Here is a 20507-nt window from a genome sequence, read left to right on the forward strand (position 1 = left end):
ATTAAAAAATAAATTAGTATTTATGTATGGACAACATAATAAGGACCGAATCTTTCCAAAAAAAACTCCCTCTGTTTTGTGAAACTTCAAATGAAATATTAAATTTGCAAAACTACTCTAAATAAAAATGGCAGATGATAAGAATGGTAGAAAATATTTAATCAAAAAGTATTCTATTTTTCTATTTGAAATGGTAGTGACTACACCGGTGAGACTTATTATTTATTTTTTTGAAGGAGTGAGACTTATTTTATGTTTAGTGAGATAATCGATTTTTTTTAGAGGTTCTGAAAATGTGCGACTCGCAGTTTGATTTTTTCAATTTATTTTTTTCCCTTCTTGCAATGAAAGTTTGATTATCAACTTGCACTCACGAGACCAGTACTACATCTCATGATATTTCACTCCTTGCATCTTCGAATGTTCCAAAATAAGACGCTTGCTAACAATTTTTGTTTCGATCCTTCTCTTTTTATAGAAAGGTTATAAATGACCTGGCATTAACTTTTCTCCTGAAGCTTTCATATAGAGTAAACAGAATGTAGTGTTGAATTTTGGAAGTGTTAGACCAATTTTTATCCATGATTTTATTCATATAAATATCTATATAAATGAATACACTAAATATCTACATAATGACGGAAATTGTGTTATTTGAACAATCATTTGAATGACAACTTATGAGACAATCATAAATTTACAAAGAAAATGAGGTATTTACACAAAAACCATAATAATAGAGAAAGTAAAAACATAATACGAGTATGAGAGAAAGTTGTCACAAAAGTTGTCAAAAATAGTTGTATAAATATCATTTCTCTAATGACGGTGTGAATCCGGTGAATTAAGTCAATAAGAGCATATCACAAATGATTAATAAGACAACTCTCCTTAACTAATTGAATTGCAAGCTTAGAGTTGCAGTAAATTCGAATCTTTTTGTAGCCTCCAAGCTTTATTGAGACCATGCTAAGTCCTCCGTCGATCTTCCTCCCAAAACTAAGATAGATCCCAGCTTAGTAGCGTAATGAATGTCCTACATCATCTTAGTATAAGACCTCCACAAGCTTAGTTCAAAACTGCAGTGGCAAGCCCCAAAAGTTACAATAGCAGCAAAGGTATCAATTACTAAATAAAAGAAAACAATTAAGAGAAATAATGCAGTACCTCAATCTTTGGCCTTTTGATAATGGATGTTGCAATTGGCTCCAAATCAGAAGCCTCTATAGCATTTAACTGCTTGATACTATCATTCACACAACCAGCGGATGATACAACATCAAAGGGTGTAGCATTGATGCAGCGTTTCATCTTCCTGGTTCCATTCACACCATCTTGGGGTAGGAAATTTCTATCCTGAAGGTGACAATTAGTCATGGCAACCAAATCTTCACCAACGGAAACTCTGGATCCATTGCCTGGAGCTGACGCTGCTATCCTATCAATCATGCTGATAACTGAACTAGTATCGCTGACAGCTGCACTTAAAGCCGCAGGGGTCAATGAACTCACCTGGAATCATGATTAGACATAAATTAGTCATCTACAACTCCAAAATTACAAAGAAACTTACGTCATATTTATACAAACTATGGTCACAAATACGGATCGGACCAGGTTTAGATAAACTAGACTAACCGCTTTAACTAGGCGGTCCATAAGCTCCTCAGTAACAGTTGACTTTCCTGATGAGGGCGCTAATGCATTACCAATATGTTGTTCAAAAACCCCTGGCTTAACACCAATTACTTGCCTCATCTTCATGTCATTTACATCATTCATTTGGTGAAGTTGTTGCCATTGAGTAACTTGGGGCTGCGTTTGTGACATGGAATGCATGTGAGGTGGGGGAAGCTGCCCTGGCTCCAGTGATGACATTTCCCTAGGTCTATTTGTATTTATGAAATTTATAATCTGCTTCTCATATGAACCCAGTTTCTCCTTCAAACTAGGTGAGATGTTGCTCTTGGAAACTTGGAGGAATGTTATAAGACGCTCCAACATCAGTTTAAATACCTTAAGCTTTTCAAGCTGATCCGACTTTGGCTGGTGGGGAAGAGAATCATGCTGATAGAAAAAACAAGATACAACATTAAACACAAAAAAAATAAGTTAGAAACAAATGAAAAAATATTTAAAGCTTCCTTTCAAGAAGGGTGATCTCTTGTCAGTGTTCGGCACACACTGCAACCTTCAGAGTTTTCCGGGATAATTATGACAGAAAAGGATTACAAAGTTGCCTAACAAAATGTACCTGCTGAAGTTTCGTTGCTATTTTCTGATACAGCTCATTGAGCTCCGGCAAGTAGCTCTCTTTCATAGCTTTGATCTATTGTTAAAAGCATCAGAATCAAATAAAGAATGTGTTAGAAACCATGAAATATTTCACACAAGAATATTTGGATTATAGTTGTATTAAGTGGCATAGTAAGTAAAATAGTTTTTTCCATTTGAAAAGCGTCGTAAATTGCAAGTTTCGTTTGTGTGCTGAAATTGGGAAGATGCAATTACGCATTTGGTTACCCATGATCCCATGACTTTGATAATTGAATTAAAAACTTCAAAACTCATCAAATCAATACCATCTATATCAGCAAGGAGTCAATTAAATAATTACAACAAGTCTGAAGTCTTTATTAATGCTATAGGATAAAAAGTGTAGTACAGAAAACCAAAATGAAAAAATTTATTATAGATGCAGCCCAAATCTTTTCATATATTAGATGAAGGATAAGAATCATCCCCCACGAAAAGCAAGAAGTTTGGAGTCGTCTCCATTTTTTTTAATTAACTAGTGAGAATTCCATGTTCCTACTATTAAGATATTTCTCGGCATAAAAAGCCATTTATTTGACAATTTTCAGTTGATAAACCCAATTTGCCCAAGAAATAAAGATAAGAAAGTAGCATAATACTTTTTGATATACTTCGTCTTGCCAATCACCCCCACTTGGCTGTCCAGTCTTTGCAGTTGAATCCAGAGAAGACATTTTGTTAGGTCTATATGTATTTATGCAATTTATAATCTGCTGCTCACATGAACCCAATTTCTCCTTTAAACTAGGTGAGATGTTTCTCTTGGAAACCTGGAGGAATGTTATCAGACGTTCCAACACCGCTTTAAATTCTTTAAGCATTTCAAGCTCATCCGACTTTGGCTGCTGGGGATGAGAATCATGCTGATAGAAAAAAGAGGATACAACATTAAACACAATTAAAATAAGTTATAAGCAAATGAAAAAAAATAAAAGCTTCCTTTCAAGAAGGGTGATGGCTTGTTAGTGTTAAGCACACACTGCAACCTTCAAAGTTTTCCGGGATAACTATAACAGAAAAGGATTCTATATCGATAAAAAGCTATTAAAAATTTGCCTAACAAAAGGTACCTGCTGAAGTCTCGTTGCAATTTTCTGAATCATCTCACTAAGCTTTGGCAAGTAGCGCTCTTTCATAGCTTTGATCTATTGTTAAAATCATCATAATCAAATAAAGAACGTGTTAGAAACCATGAAATATCTCATGCAAGAATATCTGTATTACTGTTGTATTAAGTGACACCGTAAGTAAAATAATTTTTTCCATTTGTAAAGCATCATAAATTGCAAGTTTCATTTTCGGGCTGAGATTGGGAAGATGCAATTACGCATTTGGCTACACGTGAGACCATGATTTTAAATATTGAATTGAAAACTTTAAAACCCATCAAAGCAATACCATCTATATCAGCAAATAGTCAATTTAATGATTACAACAAGACTTTATTGATGGTAGCAATTAGTATAGGATAAACAAAGTAGTACAAAATTCACTGCAGAAAACCAAAGTGAAAATATTCATTATAGATGCAGCCCGCATCTTTTCATATATAATGTGAAGGATAAGAAATAGGAATCAGACACATAAAAGCCAGAGAATGTGGATTCATGTCCATTTTTTTTTCCCTAAACTAGCAAGAATTCCATGTTCCTACTATTAAGATATTTCTTGGCACAAAAAGCCATTTGTTTGTCAATTTTCTATTAATAAACCCAATTTACCCAATAAATAAAGATGAGAAAGTAGCATAATACATTTTGATATACTTCTTCTTGCCAATCACCACCATTTGGTTGTCCGGTCTGTGCTGCTGAATCCAGAGAATCTACAAAGATATATTATGATACACACATTAGCATACAAGGCTAATAAAATGTGGAAATCTGCTACTTTTTTTTTCTTTTCAGTTTGACTTTTTAATAGATATAGAACAGATGGGATAATCACAAATTAACTTGCATGACTTTACTCTGCCAATTAGAAAAAATGCATTCAAGAAATATTGTGGTTTCCTATCTTTTACTTTTCCTTTTCTTTGCAAGTGTTTGTTAAGAATTGTTGAAAGCATAAGAGTGTTATCCGAGACTGTCAAAATCAAAATCCTACATATAAAACCCTATTGATTCTACATATTAAAAAGGCAGGAGGCGCCCCAATACCAGAAGGAAATTCATTATGCTGAGATTGCATGGAATGCATCCCAGCACATAGAATCATTGGGATTGTGCAATCCAACCAATCCCGAAAATCTTGGAATTGGCATCTCATATTCCAAAACAAACTTTTCAAAACCTCCATTTCTCGTCGATGTGGGACTCTAACCACTCACTTGAATTCCAACAATTTCCCCCTCCTGTGCGAGTCACCCACATCACTAGCCTTGATCCACACTAGGATCCCACTCACACTTGTTTAATCAATGCCACTATTTTGACTTGCCGGCTTTTGATTCAGTTTTGCAGAGGACGCTCTTCTAGTTCTACCTTTGACCTTGAGATTGTGGTTCCACGACTTGATTTGTTCTATCAAAGATCGCTGCACAACCCTAGACCTATTTTGGTATATTACATCTGCTGTCCAGCCCATTACAATTAACTAAAATGTCAATCTTTAAGTGTTTTAAGATTCTGATATATAACATCAACTTTTGACCTTAATTCTTTAATTAGCGGCCGTAGACCATCTTTTTCTCTGTTTCCTTTTTTCCCAGGGACGGACAGAACATCGACCTTAAACACTTTACACTCTCACACTCTACACATCTAACCCTAAATGATCTAGTGACACTGTGCAGAGTGCTGGATCGTCTGCATGCCTGAATTTCCGGTGACACTGTATATGTTTATCTTTATCTCTCTTACTTTTTATTTTCTGCAACTTACACGTTTATAAAAAGTATACACAAAAACCAAAAGACCTCGTAATGATTGACCAAGTAGGAGATGCAAAAAAAAACAATGATGTAATGTCAGAATCCAATTGATGAATGATTCATTAACAACACAAGAATAATATTAATATAAAAAAATTAAAAGCAATAGAGGTTGAAGAGATGGTACAAGGATCATGTAGGACAAGCAAAACTTAAAGTTTTAATGATATTTCAAAGCAAAATGTCAGCGTATAGTCCCAATAGCTGATGCTGAAAGACATGAAACAACTGAGAGCCAGATACTCTCGGAATAGTATCAACATGCCAGGGATCTTAAATGCAAACCTGGATAAGGAGGTTGATTGCTAGGGCCAACTTGATTCGGCGGTATATTGTTGGCAATAGTACCCCGGGATTTAGTCTCCATCGTAAGCATCTTCAAAGATATTTTCCGTAGATAATCAGACTGAAATTAGAAAATGCCAGAATAAATGGTCAATCTTCTATAATAGTATGTGTTTGTTGTATAGGTAACTATAATTTGATAATCAAGTGGCTTCTAATTAGCGATATACCTGGCTTGTTGCAGCAGTATAAATCTTCTCTTCAAACCTTTGGGCAATCTTCCGAAGTTCATGCAATCCTTCTTGACCAGAAACAGGAAGATGCCTTTTTAATGTGTCCATACTCCAAAATTGAAAAACAATGGTTCAATTATTAAATAATATGAATTATTGATATGTTATATTCATTAGACAATCCTCAAATGATGGAATATGACTCACATGCAAGAAGACCTAATTGAAATCATCTAGACATGTTCTCATAAAAAAAATAAAAAAAAAAAGATTGTAGAATGGATGTCAGACATGGATTACAAAAACTATAAATTTTCTTGGTAACATTTTAGACAGTTTTCTCCTTAAAAAAAATTCTTTGTAACATGAGGAAAATTCAATCCTAATAAAAGCACTATAATTTTCCGCTAAACATCCATTTGCCATAAAACCGCAAACAAAATGAGAAGAACGTCACACGAGAGCCAAATACACAACTCTGAAACAGTACGCAGAAAACCCCAGGTTCTTGTTCAAAGCAACAAGGTAGCATTCTTGTTGGCGTTTATACGTAACTCAGAAAATAGGAAGGGAAAAACTAGAACTTTATTGAATTGAAAAACTGCTGTCAAATACAAAGCTGTAACTTAAATAAAAACAAATACTGAGTAACTAACTCCTAATCTTTAGCCACTACTTTATTAGCTAATTAAAAACTGAAATATTAAAAACAAATTCTCCTAAAGACTTGGTCAATCAGTGCAGCTGGCAGTAACAACTGCTGATACACACGTTCAACACTCCTCCTTGTATCAGTAGTTGGATATTCCAAGTTTCTCCCTTAGTAACTCAAACCTGCCTATTGGAAGAGCTTTTGTAAAGATGTCTGACAGCTGGTCTTCAGTCTTGCAGTACTTCAAACACACATCTCCATTCTTTTGGACATCTTGGAGGAAAAATAATTTGATGCTAAAATGCTTTGTTTTACCGTGAAAGACAGGATTTTTGGAGATGGCAATGGCTGCCTGGTTGTCCACCATTACCTCAGTAGTTTCCCTTTGCTCTAAGTGCAAATCAGCTAGAACTTTTCTTAGCCACAAGGCCTGATTAACAGCTGCTGTGGCTGCAATAAACTCTGCTTCAGCTGTTGATTGTGCAACAATATCTTGTTTTTTTGAACTCCAAGAGAATATCCCTGTTCCATAACTAAAACAGTAGCCTGAAGTGCTTTTCATGTCATCCAAAGATCCTGCCCAATCACTATCTGAGTAACCTTGTAACTTGAAATTTTCCGATCGACAAAACTTAATGCCAAAATTTATGGTTCCCTTAACATACCTCAACACTCTTTTTGCTCCTTTGAAATGAGATTCTTTAGCACAATTCATGAATCTTGAAAGAACATTTACAGCATACAAAATATCTGGTCTTGTAGTTGTAAGATACATTAAACAGCCAATTAAACTTCGGTAGAGTGTTTCATCCACTTGTTTTTCTTCGACATCCTTGCATAGCTTCTCCTTTGGACACATAGGAGTGCTCATGCTTTTACAGTTCTCCATATTGAATTTCTTTAACATCTCCTTTGCATACTTTCTTTGACAGATGAATATATCTCCACTTTTCTGCTCAACTTCCATGCCAAGGAAATAAGACATTTCTCCCAAGTCTGACATCTCAAACACTTGCATCATATCATCCTTGAACTGCTGAATCAGTTCAACACTGCTGCCAGTAACTAGGAGATCATCAACATACAAAGAGATCACCAAAAAATTAGCTTGATCACCTTTGACATATAAAGTGGATTCACTTAGACTTTTAACAAAGCCTAACTGCACTAAGTACTCGTCAATCCTGCTGTACCAAGCTCTTGGAGCTTGTTTCAAACCATACAAGGCTTTCTTTAATAGATAGACATTATCTTCATGCCCTTTCACAACAAAACCTTCAGGTTGCTCAACATATATTTCTTCCTCTAGAAATCCATTTAAAAATGCTGACTTGACATCAAGATGACATATTTTCCATCCCTTTTGTGCTGCAATAGCTAACAACATTCTAATAGTATCTTGCCTAGCAACTGGAGCAAATGTATCAAAGAAATCTACTCCAAAAATTTGAGCATACCCTTTAACCACTAACCTGGCTTTATGCTTGTTGATTGATCCATCTGCGTTTAGCTTTGTTCTAAACACCCACTTCACCCCTATGACTCTTTTATGCTCAGGCCTTTTAATAAGTTTCCAAGTCTGGTTTTTATCGATCATGGTAAGCTCCTCCTGCATTGCAGCCCTCCATTTGGGATCTTTTTTTGCATCCCAATATCCTGCAGGTTCAAGGACTGCAACATTGCATCTTTCATAAACATCAGAAAGCAATCTAGTACCTCTTACAGGAGGATCATCAACTAACTCATCTTGATTTTGAAAAGGATCAACTATTGACTTATTTTCTGTATCATTCCAGTTCCACTGCTCATTCTCCATGAACTGCACATCCCAAGCTTCAAAAGGAGTCTTCCCGTCTACTGCTTTGGTGGGAAGTCTATTAAGTAGAAATACAGCTGTGTTTGCAGCCTCTGCCCAATATTCTTTAGGCAATCCTTTCTCATGAAGCATGCATCTGACCATTTCCATTATTGTTCTGTTCTTCCTTTCACTCACTCCATTTTGTTGAGGGGTGTAAGGGGCTGTAAGTTGATGCTCAATGCCTGCCTCCTCACAGAACATAGTGAATTGTGTTGAAGTGTACTCAGTGCCATTGTCAGACCTTAAAACTTGAATCACACAACCACTTTGCTTTTCAATCCAATTCTTAAATCTCCAAAATACCCCTGCAACCTCTGACTTGGACTTGAGAAAATAAATCCAACACATTCTGGTGTAATCATCTATAAAGACAATGTAGTATTTGCTCTCATTAAGTGAAGCTGTTCTTTGCGGTCCAGCCAGATCTGTGTGAATCAGTTGCAGCTTCTCTGTTGCTCTCCAGGTTGCTTGCTTGAACGGTAATCTTACTTGCTTACCATACTGACATGCCTTGCAGCTTGGTAATTCAGCATCTAAATGAGGCAAGCCTTGAGCCAGATCCTTTCTTTGCAAATTCAATACTGCTGCATGATGAAAATGGCCTAATCTTTTGTGCCATATCTCTGTACTATTAACCGTAGCTGGATAAGCTATTTGCTCCTCCTTCATTGGATCAAATGAAAAACTTTTGCTTCTCATTTTAATGCTGAAAATTACCTTATCATTGGCATCTTTGATCAAACATTGCTTATTTTCAAAGATGACTTTAAATCCTTTATCAAGTAATTGACCCACACTCAGCAAGTTTTGATCAATCTCAGGTACATATAAAACATCAGAAATTAGCTTTGTACCTGTGCAACTTTCAATGGCCACGGTTCCTTTTCCTTCGACATCAATCAGTTTACCATTACCGATTCTGACTTTTGATATTTGTGATTTGTCCAGCTCTCTGAATATTTCTTTATCATGGGTCATGTGATGGGTACAACCACTATCCACTAGCCAACTTTCACTTGAGCTACTGCTTGTAAAACATGTCGCTACAAACAACCGCTCTTCCTCTTCTTCCTCTTCTTCCTCTTGTTGATTTTCAGCTTGAGCCTCATTACTTTGTTGAAAATTGCTTCTGCAAATTCTCTCATGATGCCCAAGTTTGTTGCACTTGTCACACTTCACATCAGGTCTTCTCCAACATTTGAAAGGAGGATGACCGAATTTTCCACAATGCTTGCAAGGAGGAAATTCTCTATTTTTTTCTTCATTTTTGTAGTCGGTGCTTCCAACTGCCTCTTGTTTGTTGAAACTCTTCTTATACTTATTTCCCATGCTCTTTTCTCCTTTGTTGATTTTTAATTTAGCTTGTAATGCTCCTTCCACTGAACCTTCAGACCTTATTATTCTTCTTTGTTCTTGGGCCTGCATAGCATTTACAAGCTCCGCCACGGTAAGCTTTGACATGTCCTTGGTATTTTCCAAGGAAGTGATAGTAGCTTCAAATCTTTCAGGGACAGTCACGATTATTTTCTGAACTATTCTTGAATCAGACAATTCAGAACCAAGCAATCTTACTTTGTTAGCAATGCTAATAAGTTTATTTGCATACTCTTTAATTGTTTCAGACTCCTTCATCTTTTGCATCTCAAATTCTCGAATCAAATTAAGAGCTTGCATTCCCCTAATTCTTTCATCTCCTTCATATTCAGTTTTGAGGAAATTCCATATTTCATATGCTGATTTGATGGTCATGATTCTGGTGAAGATTTCTTCTGAGACAGCAGCAAACAAAGTAGCTCTTGCTTTTGACTTTCTTGTTTTCCTTTCCTTGTGATTTTTTATCTGAGCCATTGTTGGATTGTCTGACAAAGGAAGAACTTCGTAGTCCTCCTCAACAGCTTCCCAGAGGTCATTTGCCTCTAAATACGCCTCCATTCTTGCTGCCCATATATGATAGTTTTCACCATCAAACACAGGTATTGGTAGGGCTTTGTAGGATGTTTCAGAATCCATCTGATTGATGAATTGAAAGATAGTGTTTAAGCTTTTATGGTGGGTTTCACTCACTTCACCCACAAGTCCCTCTAAGAAGAAGGCTCTAGATACCAATCTGTTGGTGTTTATACGTAACTTAAATAAATAGGAAGGGAAAAACTAGAACTTTATTGAATTGAAAAACTGCTGTCAAATACAAAGCTGTAACTTAAATAAAAACAAATACTGAGTAACTAACTCCTAATCTTTAGCCACTACTTTATTAGCTAATTAAAAACTGAAATATTAAAAACAAATTCTCCTAAAGACTTGGTCAATCAGTGCAGCTGGCAGTAACAACTGCTGATACACACGTTCAACAATTCTCCACCCAAACACACCACATGTTTACAAAGATAGAAGATCAATTTACAATTTATATTTAATCGTTCTTTTGATATGAATTAATAGTCAAAAACTCATCAAATCAGTGATACAGTACTAAAACTAGAGCTTACATTTTGTTGACAATTCTTTGGCGTGATTCAGGCTGCAATTGACCTCTCCAATCACTAGTATCCATATTCGGTTCAGCACCTTGATTAGGTCTCCAATTATTGGTAACCATTGAATATAAATTAACTGAAACCACAAAAAAAAAAAAATATTAATATTCTTTTCAAATCAGACTCTGGAAGGAAAGTATAAAGCATGAGAATTACCACACATCTCATACCTTATACATGCTTGCTGTGGTTTATTACCACCAATATTACGCTTCACATATCCTCACTTTTTTCACATTTAACTCTATCTCTTTTACTTTTTTTACCTTAAAAAACTTGCACGTTTTTCAAAAACATGCACAAAAAACAAGACACCGAGTTGCATTAAGACTCTGTTTGGTAAAAACATAACCGGTAGCTAATAAGCTAGCTTATAGAGGATGAGTTTATAGCAGATGACTTATAAGTTAGCTTATAGCTGATAGCGGATAAGCTAGCAGATTCAATTTGTAGTATTTTGTAAAATTAGCGGTTAAAGTACCTTATAAATATGAAATGACATACAAAAATGTGCATTTAATTAATATTTATTTTTTCGATTAAGATTACTAGGGTAAAATTGAGATAAAAAGTGATAACCTATAAGCTTTAAACTTTAAGCTATAAGCTACTTGAATTAGCTTATCAAAAAATGATACAAGCTCATGAAAATAAGTTATAAGCTCGTGTTCAGATGACAGTTACCAAACTGGTCTTTTTTAATCATACAAGCTTATAAGCTATAAGCCATAAGCTCAACTTTATGTCTTACCAAATAGACCCTAAATGAACATATACAAACAGTTGATTTAACAAGTTATAAAAAAAAATACACACAACAAAAGACATGGTTGAACACTTTGTTGCACGGACAAGAAGCAGCGTCCGTGTCCAACATGTAGCACTTGTGATTACATTGAATTATATCATTTTTTCAAAATTTGATCGGTGTCGACGTGTCTGTCAGTGTCCGTTCCGTGCTTCATTCAAAATTGTGATGTGAAAACATGATTACTTGTAATGTAATAAATTGTTCAACCAACACGCTCTAGCTTTGTACGAAAATAACAATTATCTTAATTGATTGTTATTAATATCATTGTCCAAAATTGAATTCAATGACGGAATGAACAAGGAGAATAACAGAATGAAAAGGCAAAAGTAAGGTGAATCAAACAAATGCACAATCATATCACATCCAGCGTTTAAATAATCTTCTTAATCGATTATCATCATTATCCAAATTGAATTCATCCAAAGCAAATCAAATTGCAAATAGTAGCAAAATCTCAACGAGAAGGTTAATTCATCTAAAAAAATGAAAGAACGCGTGAAGAAGAGATAGAAATGAAACCTGATAGCGGTGGTGGTAGACGGTGGAGATGAATACTCCGGTGGTGGCGTGAGCAGTGGTTCACGCTTCAGTTGCGTGTATGAATGTGTGTTAAACTTTCACATGCATTAATATACATTTTAATAAAACTATTATTGGAAAATACTAGTACCACTACTTCAATTTATTTCCGTAAAGTTAGGGTCCTACAAGACTGGAACTAATCCGAGCTGAAAACAGCATTTGATTCGAAGGGTAAAAAAAGTAAGACTATACTCTGAAAATTCAATGGAGGAGTATATGATTTAATTTAAGCTTAAATATGTTTTTAATCCCTATAAATATATTAACTTTTTATTTTAGTCCTTTTAAAATTTTCCTTCAACTTTTAGTCCCTCAAAAATTTTCCATGTTCACCTTTGGTCCCTCTTTTAAAGTAAACTCATATGTAGAATTCATATTTTTGAATAAAATTTTGCAGAAAAATTCATAATATTATAAGAATATCTCCCAAAAAAATTTAGAATTTTTTAACAAAACATGAATTTAATATGAATTTTTATATTTTTGACGGTTAAAAATTCATATTAAATTTATGTTTTGTTAAAAAATTCTAGTTTTTTTTGGGAAAGATTTTTACAATATTTTACACATTTCTGTGCAATTTCATTAAAAAAAATACTAAAATTAACTTAAAAATATGGACCAAAAGTAGTGATTGAAAATTTTATAAGGACTAAAAGTTGAAGGAAAATTTTAGAGTGGCCTAAAACGAAAAGTTGGTATATTTATAAGGACCAAAAACATATTTAACCCTTCAATTTAAGATATAAAACAATATAATTGTTTTTTAATCAACCAATTAAAAATTATGTTTTTGGTGGATGAAGATAACACGAGAGGAGATCGAATCAATCAACATTAAACAAATTTTACTTTGAGTTTTTTTATTGATGTATTTGTTGATATCCTAATGGGGAGTCCCTACTAGGGACCTCTTTTATTACGGTCCACCCAGGGTCCTTGCAAATTGACTGGCTATAGCAGGTAGATTTCGTTCCTTTTTTTTTTTTAAGTTGTACAAATCACTATTACATTTCCCTTTTATTTCTTCACTCCATTCCTTCATTTCAAGTTTCGTATCCTTCTTCCATGTATATCTTAATGTTGAGCAGACCTTCGTCGGCTAGCACACAGAGAAGGTTGGCTTGGAGTGATGTTCACACTTGGTTCCTCGCAAGCCTTCTTCCCTGCATGTGCTTCCTTGAATGCTACCTACATCTTTCTTATATAATATTTGATCAAATTAAGGATTGGGAATGAATTTACTAGTGTTTAATGTAATGATTGACCACACAAGGATGTCGTAGTATTTGAATCTGTTGGTAAGCTTGTCGGAAATGATTACGGCTTCAAGGATGTTGCCGTCTCCAATGAACAGTTTCATTGTTTGTTGTTGTTGTGTTTCGTCAACCTTTGAGGGATGAAATTGAAGGTGTATAAAAAATAGCGACTTAGATTTGTTGGGAATTGATTATTCTTTCATTTTACATTCAACCATGTAAATTTGTTGTTGTGAAATGTGGAATTAATTGGTAGTGGCGGTGGTTTTCAACACAACACCCAATCCAACAACTTTTCCTTTTTTCTCAATTTGTACAATGTAAAGTGAGAAGGAACATATCACCAAAAAAATAAAATGGGAAGCTGCTATAGCCAATCAATATGCAAGGACCATGGGTGGACCCCTAATAAAAGAAGTCCATATTAGGGGCTCCCATCCTAATGTATGATTAAAAATAGAATATGATTTATACGAAAACATCACATTTTTTATTTTATCACATGTATTATTTTTTGTAAATCGTGAGTTTTATAATTATATACTACTCCCTCCGTTCCATATTACTTGACTTAGTCGACTCTGTCACGTATGCCAATGCACAATTTTAAACTTAAATTTCTGTAATAATCTAGTAGAAAAAATTATGAAAATTTGATATTTTGAAAATATTAATCGAGACGAATCTAACAACATCTTATATGCTATATTTTGTTTTTATATATTAGTAGAAAAATAGAGTCAAAGCATGTTACATGAATAGTGTAAATATTCTAAATAGGTCAAGTAATATGGGACGGAGGGAGTAATGAAGAGTAATAAATGTTTATTTTTCCGAAGTATTTTTGATGTACAAAAGTTTTATCATCATATTCTTTAGGGAAGTTGATATTAATACTTGTAGGAATTTTTGTAAAGTTAGGCGCCAATAATACTAAGTCAGTTGTTCAAGTTCGTGCTTTCTTTTGCTCTTCTGAGTAATTCTTTCGCTCAATTTCTAGGGTTTAGCTTTCATCGCTCTCCAAACCTTCATCGTCCGCACACCCTCACCTGCTTCCATGGCGAGCACCAAAGTTCAAAGGGTCATGACCCAACCCATTGTATGCTTTCTCATCACTCTCTTTCCCTTTCAATTTCTCTTTAACAACTTAACCTAATCTCCGTTTTTTTTTTCTCAGAACTTGATCTTCAGATTTCTTCAAAGCAAAGCGCGGATTCAGATTTGGCTTTTTGAGCAAAAGGATTTGAGGATTGAAGGAAGAATCATTGTAAGTTTTTTTTTTTTTTTTTTTTAGTTTTAAAATCATTGTTTTTTATGGCATGTTTTTGAATAGGAGGAAGAGCACTTGTCACTATGCTTTTCAATCTCGGTGTAGCTAACTCAAAATCATGTGCCTCAATAACTCTAGGTATCAAAATTGAGTTAACTCAATTATAAATCTGTTTCCATGTAAAATTAGCTAGATTCACGAGCTTGAGGACGATTGAACATGTCTGGAGCATAATGGTTATTTATTGGCTAAACTGCACTTTTTGCCCCCTAAATTTCAAAATGTTGCGATTTTGGCCCCCTATAAAATTAGCTAGATTCACGAGCTTGAGGACGATTGAACATGTCTGGAGCATAATGGTTATTTATTTTCTCCGAGACATGTTTAAAACAATGGTGATTTAGTGTTTGTTAAGAAACCCCAAATGGCAGATGCAACAGCCGAAGGGTAATGCCTTGTATTGTGCAAAACACTATCCTATCTTACAGTTGTAGCACTCAATTCCATGTATGCATCCAACAGCCCAATGTAAACCATCAACAAACGAGGTGGATGTGTTGTCTGGAGACAACCCCATAGCTCCCAGCATAACTTAATTTACAAATTAGAAAACATGAATAAGCCCATTATTGCGAGGTTGCACCTAACAGACTAACTTGGTGAATGAGCCCAACTCAGCCTTGTAGTTTATTCGCCAAGTCAGCCTGTTAGGTGCAACCTCGTCCATCCATCATTCATTTTCTAGTAACTTTGAACCTTGTAGTTTATCGATTTGGAACTTCTTTATGCTGTTGTTGTGTGCCAGGTTGTGAACCTGTCTTTTGGTTTATTAATTTGTCAGTGAAATTTGAATTCTGATGCTATGATTGTGGATTCGTTGCTCTAGTTATTTGGATTCTGATTCTGGTTAGACCAGGCCAGCCAGGTCTGCTCTAGTCTGGTCTGGTTAGACCAGGCCAGCCACGTCTGCCCACCCCAGCTCATAAACTTAGGATTGGTTAGTTTTTGGGGTTCAGCTGTCTTATTTGTGGATGTTAGGGATTAATTTATAGTTAATTCCTAGAAGAGATGATCTGAAATTAGCATCAACCACTGTATAGACTATGGAGGCAGAACTGTAGTTATTTGTGCCTAACTTTAATACTAACTTCAAAGGAATTTTGTATTTCAAACTGAGGTAGAAAATTATAATACACAATCCCCTCTGAAAGAAGAGATAAGAAATGAATCTGTTGTAGTTATTTGTCTATCAGCCTCTCTAAGAAATATTACACTTGTCACTACTTTGCACTGTCTACATTTATCTTGGCCAAATCCATGTTATCCAAAACTTTGAATTTGAATCTCATTTGTCTCTTTCAACAGTTTAGGACTTTGTAAACTTTTTGATTCATGAGCTCATTTCTTAGGGGAAAATGTTTGCTTATTGTTTTTGGTATAGAGTGTACATGGTACTCATTTCAAATTGGATATTTGAGTGGTTGGTTAAGGATCTTGTCTTTTTCTTTTTGTTATAAATAGGGTTTTGATGAATACATGAATTTGGTTTTGGATGATGCTGAAGAAGTAAACGTCAAGAAGAAGAGCAAAAAGACACTAGGTAAGATAAATTTCTCAAAGTTTATCATTTTTGTCCTTGCAACATATGCATTTTCTGAATGATGTTATTGTTTTGATCAGGGAGGATCCTTCTTAAAGGAGACAACATAACTTTGATGATGAACACGTAAGTGAAGTTGAAATTGCATTTTCATCTATTTCTATGGGTTTCTTGTCCTAAATTTAAGTGAAATGATTTGCTTTTACAAATTTCAGGGGTAAATGAGGATGAGCACGCCACATGGTTCCACTCAACAAGAAGGCCGATTTATCACTACCTTTTCAGTTTGTTACTATTTCTCATGTCAACATGTTGAACATGGTGTTTGAGAAGTATTATGTTGGCAATATGAAATTTTTATGCACCGGACAAATGCTTTGGTTTGTTGGTCATCTTAGTTATGATTTTTTTTTTTTTGAAAGATTTTAGTTATGCTTTCTTGTTGCCTGTATTAATGCCTAGACTCCAAAACCAACTGTAACACCGATATAATAACCTTCAGTTATGTAGAGGTTCTTTTATCACATGTATATCTTTTTCTGTCGTCAATTTTGATAGGAATGCCTTGCCAATAAGATAAATCAATCCAAGTAGGAAACTCTAATCTAGCTCAAGTCTTTGGGAAGCGAATGAAATAACCTTCAAACTTATAACATAAAGGTATAGCTCTTACATAAAGGTTCGTTTCATTTTAATTTTTTTTTTTTTTGTCTAGTAGTATAGTGGTTAGAGCTCACACAATTTAATTGTGGAGAAGTGGGGTGTCCGAGATTCGAACCCCGGCCCCTGCATATAATATGCAATATCTCTACCAACTGAGCTAAACTTACGGGGATCATTTTAATATTTTATTCCGTGTGAATTTAATAAAATGTCTCAATTTTAAACCCCTCGATTTATAAAGTTATTAGATGGGAGGTATAGAGTATTCGCCAAAGCTATAATGAACAGAATTCGTATACCAATGAATACCATGTCCAACGTATTGTAAGAAATGCACAATAAATAGCCGATACTTTCATTAGCATTTACCGGTATGTCGGTTTAGCTTGATTCATGAGGTTGTTTTGTACTCCCTCCGTTTCAAAATGAGTGTCGTTTTAGATGTTTACACACATATTAAGAAATACAATGATTAAGAGAAAGAGAATGGTTATTTTACCAAATTATCCTCATTAACTATTGGTTAGTTTTAAAAGTAATATTTTGGAAGTAGTGTGCAGAGTATTAATTGGAGGGTACAATTGAAAAGAAAAAGTTATTATTGCATTGGAAACTGAAAGCGACATTCATTTTGAAACAATTTTTTTTTTTGCTAAAGCGACACTCATTTTGAAACGGAGGGAGTACTTTCATTACCATTTACAGAACTCTACAAAGAAGGCTCCTGAAAACTGGCTCATACGGCTGTCTGAAAAGAATGCCACGCATAGTATGTAGAGTTTCCATATAATGTTGGTATTCTCTTTGACCAGCATGTTTGTACTTGATTTTTTGATAATTTGGTGAAAGTTGGTTCATTGGGGGTGGTCAAGAAAGCATCCTTTTCAGTTTTTAATTCTTGACGAGGTTTTTATCCATGATTTCATATAAATATCTACATAATGAATCCAATAAATATATACATAATGACGGTGTGAATCCACTAAATATATATAAAGGAGTATTAGTTTCGGTAAACTCGAATCTTTTTGTAGCCATCATTCCAAGCTATGTTGAGACCATGCTAATTCCTCCGGCGATCTCATTCCAAAACTAAGCAAGATCCAAGCATAGTAACATAATGAACGTCCTACATCATCTTAGTATAACACCTCCACAAGCGTAGTTCAAAACTGTAGTGGCAAGCCCCAAAAGTTACAATAACAGCTAAGGTATCAATTGCTAAATAAAAGAAAACAATTAAGAGAAATAATGTAGTACCTAAATCTTTGGCCTTTTAATAATGGATGTTGCAATTAGCTCCAAATCAGAAGCCTCCATAGCATTTAACTGCTTGATACTATCATTCACACAACCAGCAGATGATACAACATCCAAGGGTGTAGCATCGATGCAGCGTTTCATCTTCCTGGTTCCACTCACACCATCTTGCGGGATGAAATTTCTATCCTGAAGGTGACAATTAGTCATGGCAACCAAATCTTCACCATCAGCATCTCTAGATCCATTGCCTGGAGCAGACGCCGCTATCCTATCGATCATGCTGATAACTGAACTAATATCGCTGACAGCTGCACTTAAAGCTGCAGGGGTCAATGAACTCACCTGGAATCATGACTAGACATAAATTAGTCATCTACAATTCCAAAATTAAAAAGAAATTTTACTTCATATTTGTACAAACTGTGGTCACAAACTCTGGTCGGACCAGCATTAGATAAACTAGACTAACCGCTTTAATAAGGCGGTCCATAAGTTCCTCAGTAACAGTTGACTTTCCTGACGAGGGCACTAATGCATTACCGATATGTTGCTCAAAACTCCCTTGCTTAACACCAATTATTTGCCCCATCCTCATGTCATTTACATCATTCATTTGGTGAAGTTGTTGCCTTTGAGTAACTTGGGGCTGCGTTTGTGACATGGAGTGCATGTGAGGTGGGGGAAGCTGCCCTGGCTGCAGTGATGACATTTCCCTAGGTCTATTTGTATTTATGAAATTTATAATCTGCTTCTCATATGAACTCAGTTTCTCCTTTAAACTAGGTGAGATGTTGCTCTTGGAAACCTGGAGGAAGGTTATAAGACGGTCCAACATCATATTGAATACTTTAAGCTTTTCAAGCTTATCCGACTTTAGCTGGTGGGGAAGAGAATCATGCTGATAGAATAAAGAAGATACAAGATTAAACACAACTAATGTAAGTTATAAGCAAATGAAAAAAAATTAAGAGCTTCCTTTCAAGAAGGGTGATTGCTTGTTAGTGTTCAGCACACACTGCAACCTTCAACGTTTTCCGGGATAATTATAACAGAAAAGGCTTCTATCCATAGAAGCTATTAAAAATTTGCCTAACAAAAAGTACCTGCTGAATTTTTGTTGCAATTTTCTGCTTCATCTCACTAAGCTCTGGCAAGTAGCTCTCTTTCATAGCTTTGATCTATTTTAAAATCATCATAATCAAATAAAGAACGTGTTAGAAACGATGAAATACTTGATACAAGAATATCTGTATTGCTGTTGTATTAAGTGGCACCGTAAGTAATACAAATTTTTCCCAATTGTAAAGCATTTGGCCAAATTGGCTATACGTGAGACCATGACTTTGAATATTGAATTGAAAACTTTAAAACCTATCAAAGCAAGCTAAGGGTCAATTTAATAATTGTAATAAGTCATTCTTAATGCTAGCAACTACTATACAATAAAAAAAGTAGTACACAATTCACTACAGAAAATCAAAATGAGAAAATATTCGTCATAGATAAAGCCCACATCTTTTCATATATTACATGAAGGATAGGAATCATCCCCGTAAAAACCAAAGAATATGGATCCGTCTCCATTTTTTTCCTGAACTACTGAGAATTCCATGTTCCTACTATATATTAAGATATTTCTTGGCACAAAAACCAGTTGTTTGTCAATTTTCTTTTTGTAAACCCAATTTACACAAGAAATAAAGATAAGATAGTAGAATAATACTATTTGATATACTTCTTCTTGCCAATCACCCCCACTTGGCTGTCCGGTATGTGCTGTTGAATCCATGGAATGGAATCTACAGCAGATATATTACGATACACACATTAGCATACAAGGCTATTAAGAGTGTGTTTGGATGAGGTAATTTGGAAATTTTAAAGAATTTAAAATTCTAGACAATTTACCTCAAAGTATTTGAATTCACTCATAACATTATATTTCCTCAATATTACATTACATTCCCCCATCCAAACAATGGAATTCACCTCAAAGTATTTAAATTCCCTCATAACATTACATTCCCCCATCCAAACACACACTAAAATGTGGAAATCTGCTTCACTTTGCTTTTTAATAGATATAGAACAGGTGGGATAATCACAAGTAAACTTATATGACTTTATTCTGCCAATTTGAAACAAACAATGCATTCAAGAAATATTGTGGGGTTAATCTTACAAATCATTGGTTTATAAATCAAAATACAACTAAAAAGCACAAACATATGTTGAATAGAATT

At 34.7% G+C, this 20507-nt stretch overlaps 3 protein-coding genes across 7 annotated transcripts; 1 reads left to right on the plus strand and 2 right to left on the minus strand.

The window, feature by feature from the left end:
- Positions 1-787: 787 nt before the first annotated feature.
- Positions 788-12231, minus strand: LOC146951540 (mediator of RNA polymerase II transcription subunit 15a-like). 2 transcript variants are annotated; one of them, XM_085747553.1, is made up of 11 exons: positions 12147-12231; positions 10766-10889; positions 5764-5875; positions 5534-5654; positions 4071-4141; positions 3387-3461; positions 2916-3179; positions 2255-2329; positions 1639-2067; positions 1168-1512; positions 788-1079 (listed from the first exon to the last, which is right to left on the minus strand). In XM_085747553.1, the coding sequence occupies exons 2-11, from the start codon at positions 10873-10875 to the stop codon at positions 1074-1076; spliced, it is 1608 nt and encodes a 535-aa protein (XP_085603679.1). In that variant the 5' UTR covers positions 10876-10889; positions 12147-12231; the 3' UTR covers positions 788-1073. The 2 variants fall into 2 exon arrangements, with proteins under 2 accessions (XP_085603679.1, XP_085603680.1); XM_085747554.1 differs by having other exon boundaries at positions 10984-12231.
- Positions 12232-14363: 2132 nt separating this feature from the next.
- LOC146951541 (uncharacterized) lies at positions 14364-16862 on the plus strand. The gene is made up of 5 exons (XM_085747561.1): positions 14364-14567; positions 14646-14735; positions 16260-16338; positions 16419-16464; positions 16554-16862. The coding sequence occupies exons 1-5, from the start codon at positions 14526-14528 to the stop codon at positions 16561-16563; spliced, it is 267 nt and encodes an 88-aa protein (XP_085603687.1). The 5' UTR covers positions 14364-14525; the 3' UTR covers positions 16564-16862.
- Positions 16863-17865: 1003 nt separating this feature from the next.
- On the minus strand, positions 17866-20268 carry LOC146951542 (mediator of RNA polymerase II transcription subunit 15a-like). 4 transcript variants are annotated; one of them, XM_085747558.1, is made up of 6 exons: positions 20173-20268; positions 20000-20063; positions 19368-19442; positions 18734-19162; positions 18262-18606; positions 17866-18173 (listed from the first exon to the last, which is right to left on the minus strand). In XM_085747558.1, exons 2-5 carry the CDS (start codon positions 20051-20053, stop codon positions 18262-18264), a joined length of 903 nt encoding a protein of 300 aa, XP_085603684.1. In that variant the 5' UTR covers positions 20054-20063; positions 20173-20268; the 3' UTR covers positions 17866-18173. The 4 variants fall into 4 exon arrangements, with proteins under 4 accessions (XP_085603684.1, XP_085603682.1, XP_085603683.1 ...); XM_085747556.1 differs by having other exon boundaries at positions 19988-20063; positions 20173-20229; XM_085747557.1 differs by lacking the exon at positions 20173-20268 and having other exon boundaries at positions 20000-20153.
- Positions 20269-20507: the final 239 nt, after the last annotated feature.

The sequence above is a fragment of the Medicago sativa genome, chromosome 2 (assembly GCF_051527215.1).
Source record: "Medicago sativa cultivar Bolivia chromosome 2, Bolivia_mono, whole genome shotgun sequence".
NCBI lineage: Eukaryota > Viridiplantae > Streptophyta > Magnoliopsida > Fabales > Fabaceae > Medicago > Medicago sativa.

Coding starts and splice junctions, on each gene's coding strand:
- LOC146951542 (XM_085747556.1), bottom strand. CDS start 20,053: ATGGATTCAACAGCACATACCGGACAGCCAAGTGGGGGTGATTGGCAA. Junction 19,163..19,367: donor TTGCAACAAAAATTCAGCAG/GTACTTTTTGTT, acceptor TTATTCTATCAG/CATGATTCTCTTCCCCACCA. Junction 18,607..18,733: donor TGGACCGCCTTATTAAAGCG/GTTAGTCTAGTT, acceptor TCATGATTCCAG/GTGAGTTCATTGACCCCTGC.
- LOC146951540 (XM_085747553.1), bottom strand. CDS start 10,875: ATGGTTACCAATAATTGGAGACCTAATCAAGGTGCTGAACCGAATATG. Junction 4,142..5,533: donor CAATCAACCTCCTTATCCAG/GTTTGCATTTAA, acceptor ATATCTTTGTAG/ATTCTCTGGATTCAGCAGCA. Junction 2,330..2,915: donor AAGACGAAGTATATCAAAAA/GTATTATGCTAC, acceptor TTTTAACAATAG/ATCAAAGCTATGAAAGAGAG.
- LOC146951541 (XM_085747561.1), top strand. CDS start 14,526: ATGGCGAGCACCAAAGTTCAAAGGGTCATGACCCAACCCATT. Junction 14,568..14,645: donor GGGTCATGACCCAACCCATT/GTATGCTTTCTC, acceptor TTTTTTTCTCAG/AACTTGATCTTCAGATTTCT. Junction 14,736..16,259: donor GGATTGAAGGAAGAATCATT/GTAAGTTTTTTT, acceptor TGTTATAAATAG/GGTTTTGATGAATACATGAA.